This window comes from Grammomys surdaster, unplaced genomic scaffold (assembly GCF_004785775.1).
Source record: "Grammomys surdaster isolate TR1022 unplaced genomic scaffold, NIH_TR_1.0 129, whole genome shotgun sequence".
NCBI classification, from domain to species: domain Eukaryota; kingdom Metazoa; phylum Chordata; class Mammalia; order Rodentia; family Muridae; genus Grammomys; species Grammomys surdaster.
Window position 1 is genome coordinate 18,753,361 of NW_021604587.1, and position 19,736 is coordinate 18,773,096.

Here is a 19,736-nt window from a genome sequence, read left to right on the forward strand (position 1 = left end):
GGCACTACCCTGGCTGGGGCTTTGTCCCTGCCTCCAAAAGTGGGCAGCTCTCCTCCTCGCTCCGCTCTGATCTATGCTTAGGGACACTTTAGGGACACTAGACTTTGTCTGTAGGGAGTGGGAGTGGGCAGGGTTACTCTTTGTCTGTAGGTAGTGGGGCAGGGTTACTCTTTGTCTGTAGGTAGTGGGAGTGGGCAGGGTTACTTTACCATAATGTGGCTGAGGTTGAGAACTCTCTCTTGAAGCTGGCATCTCTGTAGGAAGTGTGTTTATATTATTCAAAGGAATAAGTGGACCCAGATCTTTATGCTCAGTGTCACGTTTACCTCCTCCACCTTTAACTATAAGGCCACTGTTTCATACTCGGACTGCTCACTTATTCAAGCAAATTTTCCCCTTCAAAGAGGAGAGTGGAAGCTCATTTTCTCTCAAATGCCATGCCTTAGCTGCCAATTATCCTGTCCAGCTGTGTTCAGTCCTGGAGCACAATAAACAAATTAGACCAAAACACAAAGTACAACTTTGGGGCCCCTGTCCTATCCAGGTTCCGCTCTGATTTGAGGATTTCTTCCTTCCTCTTCCATTGGTGAACTTCCTGCTGCTCTTCTCTTTTTGTAAGACTACATGTTTATAATCGCATGGAGTAATCAAGAAATAGGAGGATCAAGTCAACAGCCCGTGGAATCTTTGCAAGCAACACTATTACCAAGTGTATAATCTGTCCTTCTGGCCGGTATCAAGCAGAATTAGCATAGAAAGATACAGAGAAGAATCGTTTCCTGTAAATTCCCAGTGACACACTCATGGCCACACCTACCTACTTGAGGAAGACTATAAAACCAGAGAAGCCTGACTCAGATTTAAGTCTCCAGGGCAGAGAGGGAGTCAACTCATTGGCGCTTGAGTCGGCAAAGGTATTGTCCTTATCACGTCTGAGGCTATGAAAATTGTCTTTTGTTTGCTCCTTGACTGTCCTCTCTCAAGGCACCTTCTGTAAGGCTATGGTCTCTTCTCCTTCTCCTTCTCCTTCTCCTTCTCCTTCTCCTTCTCCTTCTCCTCCTCCTCCTCCTCCTCCTCCTCCTCCTCCTCCTCCTTCTCCTCCTTCTCCTTCTCCTTCTTTTTTCTCTTCTCTTGTACAGGGGCTGGAATGAGATATTTCAGGAAAGAATTCTCTTTCTAGTGATAGGGAACTTAGGGAGCAGCTGAACAAGACTCGTGTGAGGGAATCTATCAGCAAAGCTGAGTCTTTTTCTGGAGACTGGACATCTCTACTGACAGAAATGAAAGAGACCAGCAGGTTCCCATTCTGTTTCTCCCTTTCCTCTATATAAGGCAGATACCTCACCCAGGTAATTTTAATTTTTTTCTCATTCTATTTACCTTTTATTAAATGCCTACTATGTGTGATGCAATAGACTGGACACAAAGAATACCAAAGCAGAGAAAACATTCTAAAACAAAAGTACAAGCTAGTAGAGAAGATAGAAGCACACAGAAATAATGTAAGGGAGTACGAAGAAGAAGAAGAGAGGAAATGCTGGGCATGTGATAAGTCACTCGCTGTAATTTCTCAAGAAGAGTGGAGGAGGGTCATTGCCCTTGCAAGTGTGGGGTTTAGAGGTGAACTGAGCTGACAGCCACTGGTGTTCTCTTGCAGAAATCACGATGGCCAAAGTTCCTGACCTGTTTGAAGATCTAGAGAACTGTTATAGGTAAGAAACGCAGTCTTCCTTTTTTGATTCAATGAGGGGCTCAAGGCTCCTTTGAATCCAACTAATAGTTAATGTGACCAGCCAGAGGGCAGGCTGGCAGAGGCTATGGAGTATACATTGACCCTGGTGAGCAGACAGAGGACAGGCTGGCAGAGGCTATGGAGGTATACACTGACCCTGGTGAGCAGCCAGAGGACAGGCTGGCAGAGGCAATGGAAGTATACATTGACCCTCAAGTTCTAGAGGACAGAGAAGACCTAGAAAGGCCAGGCATCCATCATGCTAAAAGGATATTTTATTGGCAGGAAAAAAATGGAAATTGTAGAAAAATATTTTTTAGATATATTGAATCCTACATAATTTTGTATCAACATCAACTTAGGCACTCTAAAGACTTGTGTGCTGAGTTAGCAGTGGGTTTTAATGAGCTGTTTGAGAGAGAATCCATTCTCGAGAGAACACGCTCCCAGTCAAGAGGAGGAAACAGCCCTTGGGCACAAGAATTCACGCTCATGTCAAACTTTACCCTAATACAAAAGACAAAAGAGCAGAGTTGAAATTCTAAAACATTCTTAGCTAACATGATGTTCTTGTTGTTTACAATTAATGTTAATGCTAACAAGGTTACAAAATGTTAAATATTAAATCTGTTTTAGTGAGTACATGAGAGTATCATATGACAAAGTATGTCTGTGGTGCATCAAATGCTTTTCTTTTAAAGAGCTTAAGTCTTCCCTGAAGTTTAGTTAAGGCTCTGATTTATTAGTCATGCCTGATTTTTATAGATAAAGCACAAAGATGTTCTAATAATTACTAATTGCAAATTAGTAACAAATAAATTACTATGTGTGTAATAGACATGAATGTACAGAAGTCTAACTTTTCAAAGAGTAATGATCGTGTGTGTATGTGCGTGTGTGTGTGTGTGTGTGTGTGTGTGTGTGTGTGGGTGGGTGTGTGTGTGTGTGGGTGTGGGTGTGTGTGTGGGTGTGTGTGGGTGTGTGTGTGTGAGTGTGTGTGGTGTGTGTTCATGTATGTACTCAGTTACTGTAGAGCTTATTCTCATCCTAACAGGAACCAAGTTCTCCTAAGGGTAGATTACCTCTCGGACATCCACTAAGAGTCATTACTGTGTTAGAGCATTTGAATGGTGGCTGTGCCTAAATCAGTTTTTAGGAATGTTGTTTGTGTTACCCAAAGTTAATGTGGCTGTTAAGATATGATATCCACTGGCCTCAGTAAAATAATGAATAAAAATACAGTCTCATTATACGTTTTTTTTTTTTACAGCGAAAATGAAGAATACAGTTCTGCCATTGACCATCTCTCTCTGAATCAGGTAAGAACATGATTAGCATTCTTACAGATCTGGGTTTTCTTCTTCTTCCTTTCTTTTCACACTAGTTCCTCTACCAGAAAAGCACAATGAGAGTTGAGTAGTACACACTTGTGTTTCGCCCTCACTAGAGGTATAAACACATTTATTATATAAATTATAAATGAGATCATTTACCTCTTCATACTAGTAGTTAACTGACATTCTTCGTGCTCATTGGCTCTTCCATAACAGAGAATTATCTGAAGCCTGAAGAACTGGGCCAGGCTCCTTCAAAATGTTAATCTGTCCTCCCTAGCCAGTTGCTTCAGTCCATCTCACCTAGGGTCTTTCTCCTAACAGACAAGAGGCTAGAGATAACCAGATCGCCCACAAAGCTGAGGTAGAGGAGGCTAGTCAAGGGAAAGTAAATACGTTACACACTCACCAGGTTATATCATTTTATGTATCTGTGATAGTAGCTTTAAAAGCCGCTTCCAGAAGAACAGCCATTTTAAAGGCATCCATGAGAGCTTAGGATCAAGGGAGACCATCTTCTGCAAATGCTCAAGTCCCATATATTAAATGACCTTCTATTTGTATAAAGCATATATGAATTCCCAAATGACTTTAGATCATATCTAGATGACCTAACAATACCTGCAACAATACAGATGCTATGGAAATAATTCTTATGCTTATGAAGCAATGGTTAGATTGTTTAGGAAATAAAAAAATGTGCATGTTCAGTATAGATGTCTTTTATTTCTAGAAAATATTTTGAATCTTAAAGTTGGTTGAATTTGAGGATGCAGGCAGGCAAAACAGAGGGCCAAATGTATTTTCTAAAATATTTTGAGCACTCTCAAGTAAATGTCAGACCTCTTAGTGGAAGGATCTGACTTACCAGGATTGCATATTAATCTATTTTGTTAAAATGTTTTATTTTTGAGCCGAACGATGAGTGAAAATACCTTCCTCCCCAAAACTCACATGGTTTCAGGGAATCCAAGCAAGAAAAAGGAAGGAATGGAGTGGAGTGGGAATGAAGGATGTGGGAGGATGAGAGACTGAGGGAGAGGAAAAGGAGGGAGGGAGGAAGGGAGGAAGGGAGGAAGGGAGGGAGGGAGGGAAGAAGGGAGGGAAGGAGGGAGCACAATAGAGATCACTCTTACTAAGCCTATAGGATACAGATCCTACTGAAGAATCTCATCTCAAGGGCATAGATAACCTCTCAGGTTCACTTTTACTCCTTACAGAAATCCTTCTATGATGCAAGCTATGGCTCACTTCATGAAAATTGCACAGATAAATTTGTATCTCTGAGAACCTCTGAAATGTCAAAGATGTCCAACTTCACCTTCAAGGAGAGCCGGGTGATGGTGTCAGCAACATCAAACAAAGGGAAGATACTAAAGAAGAGACGGCTGAGTTTCAATCAGGCCTTTGCTGAAGATGACCTAGGGGTCATAACCCATAATTTAGAAGGTAAGGGGTAAAACATGAGATCAAATTTTTCAGTTTTAAGTAAGTGGTGAGAATGGAGTGGAAAGAAAATAAAGCCTGGAACCAAAATAACAACCAAACGTTAGCTCAATAACTATAGAGGCGAGGTCAGTAGTAGCCTGTTTCTAGAACACTTGCTCAGGGCCTTCTTTCTTGGTTGTCTTGCAAAGGTCATGTAAAGGTCTTCTGTTGGGGAGAAAGCAGTCATGGTCCATTGGCTCATGACCTCTACTAACTGCTACCGCCTTAGTCATGTTCCTTAATCTCTCTGGGCTTCAGTTCCCCATACTGTGAATAGAGATGACCAAATCTTACACCTCATTGGGTTCCTGTAAAGATTAAATAACCCAATACTTCAAAACATTTAGACTACGAGAATGCCTAGTGTGACATCACCACCCAAGAAACGTCAACCATTGTTATTATTCTCATTGTCTTTGAAAATGCAGCAACATTATTAATTTATTAATGGTTCACTCTCACTACACTCCAAAACAACCTTCCACTCTCTGTTTACATATGAGGAAATGAGGCTCAGTCTCTAAATGGGAAGTCCCCACAGCTAATTCAGTCCACTCTGACTATAAGAACCCTGGGTTTTTCTTTCATATCTTTTCTAGACATTCCTCCACAGGAAACACAGACCAAGTACTAAAGTTAATATAAAACCTAGACAACTATGCCTCTCTCCCTAAAAGATTTTAAAATAAAGTGTAAATGAAAATATTATGTCTACTTTGTCACCCAGATTTTAATCCTACCAACAGCACAAAATGTTTCCTTAAAGTCTTTTGTGCATACAGGTGCACACAAATGCAAACATGCCCAGTGCTGTTATGGCATGCTGCACACAATTCCGTATCCAGTTTTTTTCATTTAATATATTACAGACATTTTACAGAGCACACTTTTCAGCACTGGAGTGACAGTAAATATGTCAATTTCTGTCACCATTCACTTCCTTAGAACAGCATGCTAGAGGTGACATTAGTCAGAACCTGGAGATTAATGAAGCTACTTATATATCTACTTTCCAAGGTAGACCTGTACCTTGGACCATATCTATATGTATATGTGTGTGTGATGTATGTATTATTTTTAGGTGATGCTGACTTATTGGGATATACAGTTTTAGCATATTTACTTTTATCTTAGCATATACCCATTTGAAAATATAGATTGAGAATACTGGTAGTCTTCCTTGTCACTTGAAAACTTGCTAATGGGGTGGTGGTTCATACCTGTAATCCCAGTGGGAGGCAGAGACAGGAGACTCTTGGTGAGTTCAAGTCTATTCTTGTCTATAGAGTGGATTCCAAGGCAGCCAGGGCTCCAATAATGAGACCCTGTTAAAAAAAAAAAAAGAAACAAATTGGCTAAGAAAAATGTTAGTTTCTCAAAAACTTTCTTTTAAAAAGTAAAATAAAACTATTACCTGATGAATTGAAAAAAACAATAGTACGATCCCAGGTTGGATCAAGCCTTCTGGTGACTAGTTTCAATTCTGGTGTTCTGCTTGGATTAGCTACCCTACAGTCCCTCTCATGTCTTATGCTTGTACTGGCATGTGTACTTCATCTATGTTTGTAACTAGGCTAGGATAACCTGAACTTCTGATAATGATTTTAGAGACCATCCAACCCAGATCAGCACCTTACACCTTCCAGAGTAATTTGAGATACAAATTGATAAGGGTCGTCAACCAGGAGTTCGTTATGAATGATTCCCTCAATCAAAATATATATCTGGATGTGGACCAAAAACATCTCAGAGCTGCCTCGTTAACTGACCTGCAGCATGAAGGTAATGGCCAGTCTGTCACCCTTCCCCTCTCTGAGTTTCTTTGCTTCTTTCAAACTTTCTGTCTTCAGAGCACAAAGTTATCTACATCCCTGGCTTTGCACTATTCTTCTGGAATAGAATGAAGCACTCCAACCCCAGAGAGAATCCCTGGAAAGGACAGAATATGAGTTCCAAAGGAGAGCTCATTACTCAGAACAGAGAGCTTGCTGATGTACCATCTCCTTGCTGCTTATAGACATTCCCTATCCTAATTTTAAAGAAGAGAAAACTGAACATCCCAGATAGTTAACGAAGCAAACAGGGAGCAGTCAGTCCCTATCTGTTAGAGAGCCTGATGGTCAGAATTACAGCTAGCATTCATCTTGGAAGAGGTTTCTTAACTTTGATAATGTAACAGGAAAGACAAAAGCCCTTAACTGCATGGAATCTGAAGGATGGAATTCGGTGCCCAATATTTCCTGTTACACAGATCCAGTTTCCATAATAAACCTGTTTTAGATGCAGAATGCATCAACAACATACAAAATTGTTTTTAAAGACCCACAGAAGGAACTTCTTAATAAGCAGGCAGGGTTCTTTCTAAATAGAGACTGTGCACACTTCAGTTAACAGCTCTCCATGACATTTGCAAATTATTGTGTATTCTATTCCCTACTTATCTCACATGATTTCCTCCACATACTGACTTAATATTCATATTTTACACACACACACACACACATACACACGCACACACACACACACACACACACACACACACTTGCTTTTTGGTGCTTGATATCAAGCCCAAGCCATATAGCAAGCAATGCTCGGTCACTGACCACACCCCCCTGCCACTATAGTTCCTATTATTTACATTACATTTCTGGTGGTACCAGTACAGTCAGTCACTTTACTATGTTGGATGTGTGTGCGTGTGTGTGTGTGTGTGTGTGCATGTGTGTGTGTCTGAGAGAGAGAGAGAGAGAGAGAGAGAGATCTTTGCCGGGCGGTGGTGGTGCACGCCTTTAATCCCAGCACTTGGGAGGCAGAGGCAGGGGGATTTCTGAGTTCGAGGCTAGCCTGGTCTACAGAGTGAGTTCCAGGACAGCCAGAACTACACAGAGAAACCCTGTCTCAAAAAACCAGAGAGAGAGAGAGAGAGAGAGGGAGGGAGGGAGGGAGGGAGGGAGGGAGGGAGGGAGGGAGGGAGATATTGATTGATTCTTAGATCACTCCATTTTAAGCCATTAGGAATTCATAAATCAACAAATGTCAAGGTCTTATTCCATTACTGTAACCAGAAGAAATTCAGCAAGAATTTGGTCCTTAAGCATTCTACTCACATAGAAAACTTTAACATTATTTACCCACCTAGTAAGTGCAGTGGGCATTGTAAAGGATACAATAATGTGTAAAGCCCCACTCCTAAGCTCCACAAATAAATATGGTGTATTCATTTACACCATAGTTGGAAACCTAATCACACACACACACACACACACACTACCTGCCTCTACCTAAATACCTCTTTTTATATAAATAAATAACAGTGTATTTACTTTTTTCTGGCTCTTTCTTTGACAGTAAAATTTGACATGTACGCCTATTCATCGGGGGGAGACGACTCTAAATACCCTGTTACTCTAAAAATCTCAGATACTCAGCTATTTGTGAGTGCTCAAGGCGAAGACCAGCCCGTGCTGCTGAAGGTCAGTTGACTTCCATCTCAAACTTGCCCTCATTCACCTCGCACTATTTGAGAACAGTCACAGTAAGCAGATGTCCCTCCTAGAATGGCACAGTCTCCTTGCAGCCAGTCACCACATGCTCGCCTTTCCTCCTTGACCCTATTTGCCTCCCATCCCAGAGCATCCATTTGTTCTGTTGATCTTTAATATGACAACCACCATCTGATTTACATGGTACAGAGCATTATGACAATGGAGCCAGCCTCTGAAAAATCTCAAACAAGTCCACTGAGATCACAGAGCATTAACCACTCACTAGTACACATGAAGCCAAAAGCTAGGAGCCTTAGATATTTTTACCATAGAGAAGAACGTGACTCTCATTCAGTAAATGTATAATCCAGTGCCTCCCCCATTAACACCTAAAACGTATGTGGGTGTCTGTACTTCTGTCAGAATCAAGTAAAATGAAAGTAGTATCTACTGAGTAGGGCAGTAGCTTCATTCATGAATTCCTTCAACAAGCTATTAATTACTGAAAGTCTTCTAATTTTCAAGCACAGCATTAAAAGCTTTGGAGAGTGGTGAGCCAAAATCACTAACCTTATGGAACATAGTCCTCTAATACAGTAGATAAGTCAGACAGACAATAACAACAAAGGAAGATGTCGGGCAGAAAAGGCACAAGATGCTAAGACAGAAAAATGGCAGAGTGTTATTTAGAAGGAGGGACAAGAGCAGCACTCCCTGAGAGACAAGACCAGCTAATATGTGGTAGGGATGGGACATCCTAACAGAAGGATCTCAGGTCACTATAAAGACCTAAGTTCCCTAGAGCTTCATGAGCCCACAGGCCAGCTGCAAGTATCAGCGGAGCACTTTTGGTCCTGGTCATTTGATATACAATCGAAAGACACCAAAGACTTTCAGAAAGTGCAGGGTGCTGGTGTCATTTCTATTTCTTAAATGGACAATAGTCCAGAATGAAAGCACTAGAGTACGCAGAGAAGAAGCATGGCAGAAGAATACGGTGAGCGTGTAGACAGGAACAGGGCTGGGTAGTCATTGGGAGGTAGAATGAACGAAGAAAGTAGGTAAAGGGGGGAGATGAAGAGGTTTGGATAGGACAGGTCTTGCAGAAGTTCAAAACCCAAGGGAAGCTAATCAGGTTATTTACGTAGATTTAAAAGAATACAAAAAGGGGGTCTTATCAAACATGGAATCTGAAATATATTTTGCCATGAAGGTTATTATTGGGTTGTAGTCATACTCAGAGGAAGAATACAGTCTAAAAAGGTTGTCCCCAGAGCAGTCAGCTGCTTAGATCAGGGAAGCACTGTGGAGTTTTCGTTATTTGCTTTTGTGTGTATGTGCATGGTCAACGTTCAGATTTCGACTGAAACGCAGAGATAGGCATCATCCTGGTGCTCCACTGTTATGTAAAGGTTTAATTTATATACTTAGGGGTCAGAAGGTTTAGAAGTCTTAGAATTGTCAGTGTTCAGACTTGATGAGAGTTCACTGTGCCAGCATTAAAGACAGGATGGACACAGGAAGTGTTTAACCCCCACTTGTCTGGATTTAGGGTGTTGCAGGTATCATTGACATCTTCATGACTCACTGAGATTTCTCTCCAATTAACTAAGGAAATCAACTCTTATGGATCATCTGGACCATGCATCAAATAGGCATGCGATAAATTCTTGATGCGTGACCAAATGAAAGAACTCGGATCACATCTGTGTCAGGCTCTAGAGTGCTGTTTCTCATGAAGGCCAGATACTGGAGCGTTGCCCTTTATGTTTTTTACCCCAGTGCCTTCTTGTACACTAACAGAATTCTGTTTTGCTTGTCACAGGAGATTCCAGAAACACCAAAACTCATCACAGGTAGTGAGATCGACCTCATTTTCTTCTGGAAAAAAATCAACTCTAAGAACTACTTCACATCAGCTGCTTATCCAGAGCTGTTTATTGCCACCAAAGAACAAAGTCAGGTGCACCTGGCACGGGGACTGCCCTCCATGACAGACTTCCAGATATCATAGAAGCAGCCTTATTGAGAAGTGCTGACAATCTGTATGTACCATGTACAGGAACGTTCCTCACCCTGAGTCACTTGCACAGCATGTGCTGAGTCTCTGTAATTCTAAATGAATGTTTACCCTCTTTGTAAGAGAAGAGCTAAGCCTAATGGAACCACCCGACATATGACACTATAGGTTATTTAAAGAGTACCCTATAGTTCGCTCAGTACTAATCATCTTAATTATTATTCTCCATGGCATTCTTGGGAGGATCAAAAAGACTCTACCCATATTACAGATGGATTAACTAAGGGATAAGACAACTGAGAAGTACACTCAATTGTATTTGTAATGGGAATTCACAGACCCATAAAGCCAATCTCATTGTGCACTTTCTGCTTCTAAAATGCCAATTAAGTAGGATAAAGTTATAAGAACTTAATGCTGTCATTTTCAAAAGGAAGGGGACAGTAGCTACATCTTTCCTACCTCGGTGGATTTTATTCCAGTGAGATCATTTGGATGAAATCCCTCCTGTAACAGACCTCAAGAAGGAGACAGACTGTTGAATGTTATTTATGTTATTTTATATGTGTATTTATAAATATATTTATGATAATTATATTATTTATGGCACATCCTTAAATCCTCTGAGCTTGACAGGCATCCTCAGCACAGGATTTTCTAGGAGGTCAGTTAGGTGAGGTTTCCTTTAGAGCACCATGCTATAGACGTTACACTTTTTCCACAGCCGTGAAACTGTCTCTACATTCTTGTACCTAGGAGCCCTGTAATCATGTCCACGAATCTGTACTGTTTGCTTTGTTCATTTAAAATGATAACTAGGCCAGTCTTTTGTTCTCCTGTCCTTAAAGCCATCTGGGTATTCTTACATCATTCAATCTCACCTGTAATTAAAGCCAACATCTAAAGACAGAAAGATCTTAACTGTGACAACCACATCATGTTACCTGAAGTTTCTTTTCTATGACGTAATCAGTGTTTCCCCTGGGTTCCAAATTTCTTCTGAAACCACTGTGTCACATAACTATCAACAATAATAATCAACTCATTATTATTGATCATAATTAAATAAAACAAGTTTGAGCTGACATATTGATTTGTTATCTTTTTGTTTGGGTTTTGCAATGGGATGGTTTGGTTTTTAGGGTTTTTGTTGTTTTGTTTTGTTTTTATGTTGTGAAGGGTTTTTTGTCATTATTTGTTATCTTTATTATCTCATTGCCTAAAAGTTAGGGACAACTGGTCGGCACTCACATAATTCACTAAAGTTAGCATGACTTTACAGAACCTGGTTCCTCCACAGTTCTAAAGGAGATGTCTCCATCAAATCCCTCCCATCAAAGCTCAGGGAACCCTGTGGAAGTGGAGGCAGGAGTTGGGGAGACAGAAGGGATGTGGGGGATACCAGGACACCAAGGCCTTCTAAAACAACTGAACAAACCCCATATGAGTTCACAGAGCCTGAAGAAGCAGTCACAGGGCCTACACAGGTCTGCACAGGTTTCTGCACATAGTCTAGCTTTCAGCTTAGCACTTTCATGGGACTCCTGAATGGAAATGAGTCAATCTGATTCTTCTGCCTTCTCTTGGAGCTCTTTTATTTTTCTGTTGGCTTAGCTTGTCCAACTTATATATGATGGATTTTGTTTTATCTTATCATATTTTATTTTTGTTACGTTTTGTTGTTATCAAAAAATGCATTTTAAAAAACTACAGGTTCCATATTTTTCTTTCTTTTTTGCTAGCTGCCAGTATTCACAGATAGATAGCACTGAAAATTATAATATTCCCAGGCTCAGTTAAAGGAGACAATTCATATTCAGTACATGTGTATGCCGATGTAGATGTCCATACAAACTCACCATATAATTTAGTATCATCAAAAACAAGTAGAGGTTTTAAAGACAATACGGCAGACTAGAAGCTGCTTTCCTGTGGTCTAGTGAGAAAGTCAGAATAAGGAGTAATAGACTCTATTTTAGAAAGGGAGGCTGGAAATTCACAGAAATAACAACTGAACAGCTAAAATGTGCAGTAACCCCTCACCCAAATTCTTGTACGTAATCCCAATAAGACTTGTTGAACTTTGGTGGTATCCATACTTTGATCTGTATGGAATCCCTATCTGGAGTAAGTAGCCATGTGTTAACTCTCCAAAGACAGTTTTGTCACACAACAAGTGGATGTCAGTGTGTCAGACCCTATGGAATTGGAGTTACAGGCAGTTGTGTTATCTAATATGGATGCTGGGAACCAACTCTGGTCGCCTGCAAAAGCAGTACATGCTCTTAACCCCAGATGTCTCATTCCTTTTTATCATAACAAAAAAAATTTTTTTTGTGATCTTTCTTTATTCCCCTTCACTCACCTGATGTTTAGGTATGCCAGTGATAACTTTTTCTTCTCTTTTCTCCATGATTTTTTTTCTTTCTAGTAAGCTTTTGTTAGCATTTTAACTTTACCTTGTTGATGTTTTCTTTTAAATAAACTATTATGTTTCCATTTTTACTTCCATTCTTAGATTTATATAATTTTGGTTTTCTTCTCATTATTAGAAAATCTTTGTTTTTAAAACTCTTCTAACCCCTTGCTCTTTTCCCACTATAACATTCTTCTCCAATAAATATCTTGTATGAGATTTGCTGCCTCATATGACTCTCTCATTGGAAGAAACCAAGAGGCAATTAATAGAGGAAGGGAAGAAGCAAAGAAGTAGAGCCGGGCGGAGGCTCCCTGAGCTCCTAAGCTGGAGATACTCTCCCTTGGGCACTGCAATGCCTCTGCTGAAGAGGCTTCCTCTGAAAGCTGTGTGGTTCCTGGGCTCTGATGTCTCAGGATGTCCTTCCATAGGAATACCTTCTTTCCTTAGAGCTGTGTAGTTCCTGGGTTTCCGAGTCTCGGGATGCCCTTCCAATAGGACACTACCCCACCTTAGAGCTGTGTGGCTCCCGGATTCCCGTGTCTTAGGATGCCCTTCTCTTGAGACACTTTTGACAGATGCCGCCATTTTGACAGCTCCCGCGAGCCGCTCAGGCACTACACTAAGTTAAGTCTTTTAAGTAGTTTCCGTCAGGTATTCGGCCACAATGAAAACAATAACATGGACCATTTTCATTTAGCATGCTATTATTTGCAGCCAAAGCCAGCCTAACTGATAGCGCAGAGACTTCGTCTCCGGCTTGGTTTCTCCCGGGTTGTCTAACTGTCACAACCGTCCTTAGCCCAAATTTGGCTACACTAAGATCCACTCCTTGGCGAGCCAGCCGGTCAGCTCTGGCCTCACCCACCAGCTCCCACCCTAGAGGTACCGCGGCGGAAGTGACCCAGCCACAATGCGGACCTTCTCGGAAACTCTCCAATCGCAGCGCCTCGGGGGTGGTCCCCGGGGGCGGGGGGGAACCGCAAAGCGTCCATTTCCTGTTATCCCGCCCTCTCCGCTTTTCTATTGGCGAATTTCAAAGTCGCGGAAGCCAATGGGAGCGCCCAGAAGGAAGCCCGACTCTCGTACCAGAACAAGGCGCGTCCTTTGAAGAAAGAAACTGTCGTGGTAGAATCATGGTGGGGCCCGGCCCCGCTGCCAGCGCAGCCGCGGGTAAGTGTGGTCGGCAGCCTCCAGAAGCTGCCAGGCCTCCCCCGCCTGCCTCAGTCTCCCCCGAGCTCAAATAGGTTAAGGACGCTGGACTCGGGTCACAGCGAGGAGAGGCGCGCTCCGTTGCTTCATGGGGACACCCCTGTATTGCTAGTTATGGCCAGAACTTTGACAGCAGTCAGGAAGGAGGCTAGTTCGGCCCCAGTCCGAGTCTCTGCAGGTTGACTGATAAAATGTGCGCTGTCAGGAGGTTGATTGATAAAATGTTGGCTGAGGCTTGAGGATGTTTTGAACCCTGGTCTCTGAGAGACCTGGAGCCCTTTCTACCTCTTCAGTATGCCCCACCCCCATGTCACCTTCGAGATGCACACTGTCCTTACTTATGGGCCTGCTGTCCTGCGCACCGTCCTCGGCGCCCATTTTTTAACTCAAGGGTTAAAAAAAAATTCATGCTTTCAAATCCTGGCATTGCTGCATATTAGTAAGTAAAATTTAAGCCTGTCACTTCACCTCTGAATTTCAAACATCCAAATACCTCATAAGGTTGTTGTGTTGGTATAAACAGCTTAGTAAAGAGCGTGACACCAAGCTGATGCCGTTGGTAATGAAAGCAAGCATAACAGGCCTGGTGACTTTATCAAAGCCAAAATAGCTACAGGAAAGTGTCATACTTAAAGATATAAAAGGTTTTCTGTAATACTTCTGTTTGTCCGTGTCCATGTTTTACAGAAGAACGGTGGCAAAAGCTCCAGGAGTACCTGGCAGCCAAGGGAAAGCTGAAGGACCCCAACACCAAGTGAGTTTACCTTTCCATAGTTATGCTGGCTTTGTTGCCCCGGTTACTAATAGCAATGAAAGTACCAGCCCTCTTGTTTCCAGTCTGTTTGACTTGCATGGTGATCCTGTAATAACAGAAGGAGCATTTCAGTCCAGACATGATATAAAAACCCCTAGGCAGTGCTGTCTGTTGGCAGAGAGTTAAGCTTTTTTTTTTCTAACAGTCTGCAAAAGAAGAAAGGCTCTACACTGTTACCTACATCTCTGGAAGCTCTTCTGGTTCCTTCTATTTCCTGGGAAAGTTGGTTCCTAGCAGAGCAGTTTTTGATGAAGGAACTGGAGGACACTGGCTCTGGTGTGTGCTCCCTAAGACAGGAGAGCTAGTTGCATGGTCAGTCCACAGTAGTGGCACACCTCCCATCTTGCCCTTTGATGTTCTCTTGGCATGTACTTGAGGTGGACAGAACATAACCACTTTACCCTTTGCTTTTCTCAGCACTGCACCATCTTTGTCCTGTTATATTTCTCTCTTGCTTAGCATGGGTGTATTTGCCTCCCATTTGGATGGCTCAGTTTTGTGTGTGTGTGTGTGTGTGTGTGTGTGTGTGTGTGTGCGCGCGCGCGCGCGAGGGGCATGTTGGGTGTCTTGCTCTAACACTCTCCACCTTGTTCTGATAAGAGTGAGTTGCTCACTGAACCCAAAGCTCACTGCTTACTTTAAGCAAGCTGGCCAGCCCTCTCCCATGATCCACTCACCCCGCTCCCTACTGCCTAGGGTAATAGGCATGCTCACCATGCCTGATTTTATGTCGATGCTGGAGAGCTTCCTAGCCCAGGAATTTTACCTGGGGTTTTTCCTCACCTCTACTTCCTGGATTAAATGAACCAAAGTTGTTTTGTCAACAAAAATTCATTTAGTACCTATAATGACTCTCTCTTCCCTCCATCTCTCTGTCTCCTTTTCTTCTCACTCCTCCTTCCTTCCTCTCTTTCTCCCCTCCCCTGTCCTGTGAGTGGAACTCAGGACCTATCACATGCTAGACAACAAGCACTCTGCCACTGACATACATTCTCCAGGCCTGTCAGTCACTCTTAATGCATAAAGATACAGAACTTACTAAGTTAGAGACATTCCTGCCCTCCCGTGCCTTATCCTGTCCAAGTCTCTATTAGTCTTGGGGTTTGGTCCACAGTCTAAACTGTGTTCTGTTCTATCTTTCCTTTTGTTTTGCTAGCTAGATTTCATCTTCAGGTTGCATCCTCACAGGTACCAGAATCCACAGATGTTCCATGAAATACTATAGTGTTTACATGTAACCTATGCATATCCTTTTATAGACTTGAAATCATCTACAAGCTAACTTATGATTCCCAGTACAATATAAATGCCATGGATATAGTTTGGTTTAGAAAATAAGGGGGAAAATCTACATGTTCAGTATGAATGCAGTTTTATTTTTCATTTATATTTAATTTTTAATATTTAAATTAAGTATATTGTTATTTTATCATGTAAGTATGTAAAGTAAATATTTATATTTCATTTATATTTCTTTATTAAATGTTGATTAAAATCATAAATGTGATACCCATGATCTGAAGAGTTGATTTTGTACAATTCATCTCTGAAAAACACTGAAGATACACACAGCAAGGAAGGAAGTTTCTTAACTAAGCAGTCGGCTGTCTTCTCTCTCATGTCTGGCCCTCAGTATTCAAGAGCTGATGCTTAAATAAGACTGTAGCCATGAATATTATTAAAATGCTACATTTGTAGGATAGCCCTCCCACCCACTCCCCCAGAAAAATCACAGAAGGAGTCGGTTAGAGTGGCTGTGCTCATGGGGAGGGGATACAGGGCTGAGGAAGGAACAGCGAGGGTATTTCTTATTAAATCATAATTCTTTTTTTTTTTTTTTACTCTATATAGAAAGTCTGTTGGCTTAAAATCCTAATCATAATGTTGTAATCACTATTCTTCCCAAGCTTCCTGATTCTTCTGTACCAAAGATTAATTTTATTTTTCTCTTTCATAGGCCTTATCTAAAAGCCAAGAATATCTGCCCCAGACCACCGTCTTCTAAATACGTAAGTGAATAGCCCTATATTGTATGACTTAACATTCAAACCAGAAAGCTTTAGGAATAAACTAAAGCGCTGGACTGAGAAACCTAAATCAAAACTATCTGGTGAAACCCGAGTACCTAGGATACTCCTCCTAGAAAAAAATAAGCATTGCTGTTATTACTGCTGTGCCCATTTATGTATGAGAAGTGGGACTCAAAGTCCTTGGCCTAATTATACAACCAGTAAGAGTCAAATCCTGTCTCATTCTAGTAATAAATTATGTTGAGTACATGGGCCACTTGAAGAATGTACCAACTTTTTAGAAATTATTCTGGAGTCTTAAATCACCAATGAGATGAACGTTAATATTTTTCCCAGCCCTATGATGGCCCCTGGTTCATTGTATCATTATTTTCTTTTGTTTATATCTTTTCTACTAAGAGTTCTCAGAATCATCCCCTAGAGTCTAGCACAGAGCCTTCTCTAGTCAATCTTGAATAAATCTCTCTTGAGCCAAGCCCTCCTTACATCCTTTGTGAATTTTCTTCCTTCAGCTGTCGAGAGTGAGTGAAAGTAAACTTAACTTAAAACAATTATTCCTACTTTATTTTCTTTTTAACTTTTTTCTTTTCAACTTGATCTGTCAGTTCTAAGATAGTTTAGAAAGAATTAAGAGTCAGCCTTGATTGGATAGCTCACTTGTCTACTAGGTGAAGGAGTGGATTTATCTCTAAAATCTCCCCCTTCCCCACCCCTCACCCTCAGTTCTAATATCCTATTCTAAGTATAGTATAGCTTTTCTCTCACTGGAGAGCTTGAAACTGAATGACCAGTTCTACCACTTGTAATACTTTAGTCAGGTCAGACTGATCCAAAATCAAGATATGGAAAAATGTCAAAAAAAAAAAAAGAAATATTTGCAAGTCACATATCTTATGAGGATCTAGTACCCAAGATATGTATGTGACTCTTACAGCTCAAACAATTAAAAGACAAATGACTCAGTTTTGAAATGGGCAGAGTCTGAGTAGACATTTCTCAAAAGATGTTAAAGAGAAGAAAAAATGGTCAATACTGTTAACCATTAGGAAACTGCAGATCAAACTGACAGTGAGAGGTGGGGCTGGCAGACCAGGCTGATAATCTCTGCCAAAAGTAGGACAGTTGAAGGTTCAAGGCCAGGCTGGGCAACCTAGTAAGACTCTCTCTCAAAATAAAAAGTAAGAATAAGTCTGAGGAATATAGATAAGTAGAAAAATGTTACATGCACCAGGCTCTAGTGTCAATCCCCAGTAAAACACACAGATTTTCACACACACACACACTCATGCACACACATACACACATGCACATATACACATGCGCACACATGTGCACACACATACCAAAAGCAACAGTGAAACAGACAAACAAAAACAGTGAGAAACTATGTCATACTTACTAAAATAGCTACATTCAAAAAGACAGTTTTGGGAGGATGTGGAAAAACCAAAACCTCATATCATATATGGCAGATAAGACTATAACCTGATATAGCTATTTTGGAGAAAACTTTTATAGTTTCCTAAAATGTAAGCATAGATTTACCAAATGATTCTAAAAGGTATATACCCCTAAAATTGAAAACATATGCTCACATAAAAATTGTGTACAAATATTCATAGTGACAGTATTTATAAACCCCAGATGGGGAAGCAACCCAAATGTTCATTAACTAATGGATGAATATGTATAGCCATACAGTTTAATATTATTCAACCCTAAGTAAGTAATGGAGGGCATATTTGGAAATAAGGTTTGGAGCAACTGTCTGTACTTCATACTCATTTTTTCTTCCTAAGAGCATAAAACTTCTCCAGAAAGAAGCTTTTTACATTTTTTTTTTTAAAATAACAAAGTTCTGGGCTAGAGGTATAGCTCAGTTGGTGGATTGCCAGCTCAGCATGCACAAAGCTCTGAGTTTAACTCCAGCATCACATAAACTAGGTGTGGCAGCACATGCCTGTAATCCTAGCACTCTGGAGAAGGAAGTGGGAGGATTAATAGTGTAAGGTTATCCTTGACTCAATGTCAAGTTCAAGGGTAGCCTAGGCTACATGAGACTCTTTCAGAAGGAAAGTAGTAAAGTACTGGTACACAGTACAACATGAGTGAGTCTTGAGAATGTTATGCTGGAGGGAAACAAAAAAGCCAGACACACACACACACACACACATACACATGCACACGTGCATGCACACACACGCAATGAATCCACCTATTCACCTAGTTAATAGTTCTAGCTACATAGGTATAGTATACCTATATATTCATAGCTCAGTGGATGCTAGGACCTGTGGAGAAAGGGAGATAGAGAGTGACTACTAACAAATATCTTCCTGAGGTGATAAAAATGTCTGGCAGTCTGTGGGGATGGTTGTACAACCTTGTAAACATTCTAAAACCCATTCAGTTGGAGGCTTTAAAATACTAAATTGTATGGCATGTTAATGAAATCTCAGAGTTATTAAATATATAAGAAATGTAAGCCATAAAAATACATTTAGACGTTTTCATGCCAGCATCCCCACTTCCTTCAGTAAAGGATGATGTAGAGCTCGGAAGTGAATGTTAGGTCCAAGTGGTAACCCAGATATAAATACAGCCGTGTGGGTGCCTTCTCACTGCCTCCTGTCTCCAGCGCTCCTTCATCCACCCTCAGCAACACCACCACTGATAGCATTTCAGGCTGCTGTCTTCTTTGCCCTAGTGCCTGTGGCTCTCGTTTGAGATTTCCTTTATGTATTTACCTAGTGATTCTTCATGGTATGAGCAAGAGGGTGGTTGTCAAAATCTTCCTGAGTGAGTGCTTCCGCTATGGATACTCCAGTGTCCTCCCATTATTTACCAGGAAGTTCTCCCTCCCTTGTTTTTAGTTTTCTGTAACCAATTCTCTTTTTTGTCAAAATTAAGTCACTTGACTAAAACATCTGCCTATTGTTCTAGTTTCTTTTCTGTTACTATGATAAAACATTTTTCCCAAAAGCTCCTTGAGGCTGAATTGGCTGTATCTCCAGGTCACAGTTTATCACTAAGTGCCATCAAGCCAGGCAACTGAGGCAGAAACCATGGAGGAATGCTGCTTTCCAGCTCATTTCTCTGGTTTGCTCCCAGGATCATGCTTAGTTCGCTTTTCTTCTTCTCTTCTCTTCTCTTCTCTTCTCTTCTCTTCTCTTCTCTTCTCTTCTCTTCTCTTCTCTTCTCTTCT

At 41.1% G+C, this 19,736-nt stretch overlaps 2 protein-coding genes across 3 annotated transcripts in view; both read left to right on the forward strand.

Annotated features, from left to right (window-relative positions):
• The first annotated feature begins 791 nt into the window (after positions 1–791).
• Positions 792–11,144, forward strand: Il1a (interleukin 1 alpha). The gene is made up of 7 exons (XM_028754289.1): positions 792–914; positions 1,658–1,712; positions 3,003–3,051; positions 4,287–4,515; positions 6,163–6,336; positions 7,903–8,027; positions 9,865–11,144. The coding sequence occupies exons 2-7, from the start codon at positions 1,666–1,668 to the stop codon at positions 10,051–10,053; spliced, it is 813 nt and encodes a 270-aa protein (XP_028610122.1). The 5' UTR covers positions 792–914; positions 1,658–1,665; the 3' UTR covers positions 10,054–11,144.
• Positions 11,145–13,563: 2,419 nt separating this feature from the next.
• Ckap2l (cytoskeleton associated protein 2 like) overlaps positions 13,564–19,736 on the forward strand; it is a 26,241-nt gene continuing 20,068 nt past the window's right edge. For both annotated transcript variants that reach the window (XM_028755924.1, XM_028755927.1), the window contains exons 1-3: positions 13,564–13,648; positions 14,375–14,441; positions 16,459–16,510. In XM_028755924.1, coding sequence (XP_028611757.1) covers positions 13,612–13,648; positions 14,375–14,441; positions 16,459–16,510 — 156 coding nt within the window. In that variant the 5' untranslated portion in view covers positions 13,564–13,611. The remainder of the gene's footprint in view (positions 13,649–14,374; positions 14,442–16,458; positions 16,511–19,736) is intronic.